Source organism: Cicer arietinum, chromosome 2 (genome assembly GCF_000331145.2).
Source record: "Cicer arietinum cultivar CDC Frontier isolate Library 1 chromosome 2, Cicar.CDCFrontier_v2.0, whole genome shotgun sequence".
Taxonomy (NCBI): Eukaryota; Viridiplantae; Streptophyta; class Magnoliopsida; order Fabales; family Fabaceae; genus Cicer; species Cicer arietinum.
The window spans coordinates 16,653,417-16,657,779 of NC_021161.2; the positions used below are offsets into that span (position 1 = coordinate 16,653,417).

Below are 4,363 nucleotides of genomic sequence, written 5' to 3' on the forward strand. Positions count from 1 at the left end.
ACCTAATACGTTACAGCAACTTAACCTATACTTTCTACCACTTAATTGGGATTGATTGTTATAATCCAAGCGGTGCAACAATTTAGCCTATATTTTCTACCACTTAATTGGAATTGGTTGTTATATTCCAAGCAACCTCACCAGTCATTCCTAACTTAAATTATATTTGTTTCATCTAACAATTAAACATAAAAATTGTATAGTTCAATCATTTGTTAAATAAAACAAACAATAAGTAGATAGATAAATAAATAAATAGAAACTTGTTTCATCTAACAATTAAACATAAAAATTGTATAGTTCAATCATTTGTTAAATAAAACAAACAATAAGTAGATAGATAAATAAATAAATAGAAACAAAGCTAAGATTATCGTCTTATCTTATTATTTAATTTGGTTGAATTAGCCTAATCCCAAAGATAATTATGTAATTAATTCTAAACCTTGAAATTAGGACGTTACACAGTGCATATTGGCGGTGCTGGGACAAGATCGGTGCCACCTGAACTGCCTTTAAAATGGAAGCTAAGTCATCATAACAGGAACCCTTGTGTTTATTAGCTGCAAGCAGAATTAACTGCAAGATTTGCAGGGGATCCCCATGGCTTACAACCAAAATTGTCATCTGCAAGATGTGGAATAGAATATACTAAGAGCTTCTCCAACTACTGCACCAGAAACGATTCCATTGCTCATAATCTATGACATGACTCGCTTATAGAGATCGAGTTAAAGCTCACAAAGGTCTTCCACCCACCAGTCCTTCAGAAACATTAGTTGTTTCCTCACACCATTCCAATGTAGACCGTTCCCATTTTCAGATGGGAGTTTTTTTCCTGTTATATGTGTATGACCACTCCACCCTCGATGTATCCATCGAAGCCTTGGTAGCTATGGATTCAATACAATGGCTCACCACCTTAAGCTCATCTGACAATGGAAGAAGAGATTTGGTTGTTTGTAGAACGATAATCGAGTCTTTCCAGCTCCTGAAAATGTTGGAGTTGAGGAAAACTTCAATCTTGAAGAAAAGATTTCCCTTTTCAACAGTTTCGTACATCTCAAGATACTCTACTGCACAGTGAGCTGCAACCACATTGTATGCATTTAGAGTGACCACCATACCATAACAGAACTTGGCACATATTTCAAAAGCAACGGGTCCTCCGGGAATGTCGTGGATATGAACTTCATCGTTCTCCTCGCTTGTGTTCGAAACCAACTGCAAGCGTAAACTTTTCGACAAAAGTGGAAACTGCAAAATATCAATCAGGTAAAGACTTGATCAATGGCCTAATGGATAATCAAGCCAAATAAACTTATGCATTAATAAAAAAACAATTGAACAAACCAATTGTTTGTGATAATTACAAACTAAATACTATATCACCTCAGTAGTAGATAGAATAGAACATTACCTTATGCAGATAAAATTTTACATCCCCGACATTAATGACTATGTCAGATGTCAGCTCAGTTGCCACATACCTGGACAAGTATACACACCACTTCACGTTAATTTTGAATGAAATGAACAAATCCAAAGAGAATAAAACGCAAGAGAACTATATTGAACCTATTGCAGTTATACAAGCAACATTACATTTTTGACATGTACATATTAACTACATTTGCTGAAATTACACATTTGTTCAGCTGAAATAGCAACCACCAAATATCAAATATTATTGGTCAGAAATATGATGAATGTGCAGGACATAAAACCAAATATGGCTATGGCCAGTCTCTGACATTTGATTCAGGGCTTAAGAACCAACTAGTGTGAATTTGGAGCCACAAAAAGCCATGAAAGAAATTGAGGATACAAATATACATAAGGGAAGAGTTAACATTTTTAACCTTTTCAAAGTAAAATTTCCCACATAGTAAACAGGAAAGCATCCATCATTGTACTAACTAAGCTTTTTTTTATCTTTAAGCGAAAAAATTTAACAAATTTTAATAGAGCTGACCTTTTAACATTTGCAGTCAATCAAAATTAGATGCATTATGAATGTTTTTCAGAAAAGGTTAAATGTGTTTTGTGCTGAGCTTTGTTGTTTTAATCTTATTTCAGGAAGATACATCTGAACTATGAGGATACATCTTAACAAGACTAGAAATATGAACCTGTAACTTCAGCCTGTAAGCTGAAGAACTCTTAGGAGAACAAAATCAATCTCAACATTGCTATAAAAATCCTAATTTTTTTAATGTTAAAAAAAGGGTGCATCAATACAAAATAATAATAAAACCAAGCAACTAAATCCAATTGTTCAAGGTAGAGGTAAGACAAAGGAACAAGTGAAATATGAGCTGAAATCAAACAAAAGAAACCAACAAAATCATATATAAATGATGTCAAATTCCACTGTATGCCATATACATATAAAACTAGTTAGATCACGAAAATATTATAAATTCACATAAAAAGCTATTTAAGGAAATAGGAAATCAAAGGTGGAAGAAGTAATCGAAAACTAAGTAGAAGAAATGAAAATCTACTTATTCGATGAAGTTTTAGAACACCAACAAAGAAACATCGAGGATAACATCACCATCCATAAAGAACTGTTTGCTCCACATCCAAAATCTCTTCCACTATTTTTTTCAAGATCTAAATATGAAAATAGACGAAAGAAACACGTGAGCTGCAATCTTTGAAACTTCAAATCGGTTTAAAAATATGGCTTCAATCTATGATCTACTAATGCACGATTGCTATGTTCAATACTTCAAATCACTTAGAAGATACTCAATTGATAATTGCAATTGAGAACTGAAAAAGCATAACCTAAAAACGAAGATGCGTAACGATGAAACAAAGTTGCAAATGACGAAAATGTGTAATATCATACCACAATTCTATGTTCAAATGAGTGTTCACACGATAGAGCATCTATAGCTGTAGATTCACCAATTTAGGGTTCCGACCTTCAATTTACGGTTAAGAGGAAACATGAATCATGATTGAAGAGGAAAATCAAAATTTGCCGTGAAGAAGAGGAAAATCGATTTTGTATTGAAAAAGAGGAAATTGATTTTGTTAGAGAAGAGGAAATTGATTCTGTTGTAGCTGTAGCTAAAAGTAGTATTTAGTGACAAACAAAAAGGGCTTCACAAATTCAGAGTGTCACAATAGGTAATTTATTTTGTAGTGGTACATGTAGACATAGCTTTTATTTATTTATTTAAAATGTAGAAATAACTTATTACAAGAGTAATTATATTCTCAAATTCAATAAATGTTCTACAATATTTGATATTCAATTAATCCATGTTTTAGCAAAATAGTGAATTATTCAATAGCTCTTTATAGATTGTCTCCATGAGAACTATCCAAACTTAAGGATATGAACTTTTAAGTAAGTAAATAAAGTAATGACATGCACGATTTCGATGAAACGTTGTTGTTTTCTAAGAGCATTGAATTTCATGTTCAAGATGAATGTGAGATTTTAGGTTATTACTATGTCTTGTTGATTCTTCTAGTGCTTAGTATTTATCACGAAGATTGAATTAGAGGATTGTTGCATCAGAGAAAATGTTGTATCATAGTAATCGCACTTCAGACGATCCTAGACTATTCACTAGAGGCATGTAAACAAAAATTGGGCTACTTTTGAGTCAGAGGAATTAGCGGAATTTTATCTTCGTCTTGGAGCAAACTCATCATATGACCAGATGATGCTTTTAGACTAGTTGGATTTTATCTTCACAACAATTTTTAAAGAATTAAAAATACAAAGTTTCATATATTTTTAATAAACTTTTTTCATATTTGTTTCTTTAACAAGTGATTTAAAAATCTTCTTAACAAACGCAGTTAAGTTTCTCGTAAATATTTACCAATTCTTTAAGGATGTAACATTTTTATAAGCATGAGGATTGTATTCAATCAAAACTCCATATGGTTGTATAGTATTATAGTACTCCCTCTATTCCTTAATAAGAAAATTTAACCAATTGCATGTTTATTAAAAGAAACAAGGTAAAGTTAATAAATATTTTTTATTTCATAAAAAACACACATATATATTCAAAAAAATATCATTAACGAGTCAAAAATGTATATTAAAAAAAAAGGAAATGGGTGATGCCTCCCTCTTTGTAACAAAATAATGCACTAGTCAATATTTCTGTAGACGATGAAAAAATTTGTTGAGTAGTTTCTGAAGGTGGGTTTTCGACATTTGGTTTGACTTGTCAATCGCCTAATTCTCTTGATTTGAATATTTTAGATTTGAGTTTTTTTAATGTGATTCAGTCATTGCAAAAAATGGAAGTGACTAAGTTGAACTTATAAGCTTATCAGGTTGTGCAAAAAGATTATGACAACTTTTCTAGCAAATCTTCTAACA

The 4,363-nt window shown here is 31.7% G+C and overlaps 1 protein-coding gene across 2 annotated transcripts; it reads right to left on the reverse strand.

The window, feature by feature from the left end:
- Window positions 1-248: 248 nt before the first annotated feature.
- LOC101489798 (phototropic-responsive NPH3 family protein NPY5-like) lies at window positions 249-3,143 on the reverse strand. 2 transcript variants are annotated; one of them, XM_027331659.2, is made up of 4 exons: window positions 2,861-3,143; window positions 2,508-2,619; window positions 1,421-1,490; window positions 249-1,257 (listed from the first exon to the last, which is right to left on the reverse strand). In XM_027331659.2, the coding sequence occupies exons 2-4, from the start codon at window positions 2,561-2,563 to the stop codon at window positions 820-822; spliced, it is 564 nt and encodes a 187-aa protein (XP_027187460.1). In that variant the 5' UTR covers window positions 2,564-2,619; window positions 2,861-3,143; the 3' UTR covers window positions 249-819. The 2 variants fall into 2 exon arrangements, with proteins under 2 accessions (XP_027187460.1, XP_027187462.1); XM_027331661.2 differs by lacking the exon at window positions 2,508-2,619 and having other exon boundaries at window positions 2,861-3,142.
- Between the last annotated feature and the right edge of the window lie 1,220 nt (window positions 3,144-4,363).

What these genes read in the sequence shown, in the direction of transcription:
- LOC101489798 (XM_027331659.2), bottom strand. Translation starts at nt 2,563, where the DNA reads ATGGTGATGTTATCCTCGATGTTTCTTTGTTGGTGTTCTAAAACTTCA. An exon ending in TCTAAAACTTCATCGAATAA is followed by an intron (nt 1,491 to 2,507) that starts GTAGATTTTCAT and finishes ATACTTGTCCAG; the next exon opens with GTATGTGGCAACTGAGCTGA. An exon ending in TAAAATTTTATCTGCATAAG is followed by an intron (nt 1,258 to 1,420) that starts GTAATGTTCTAT and finishes GATATTTTGCAG; the next exon opens with TTTCCACTTTTGTCGAAAAG.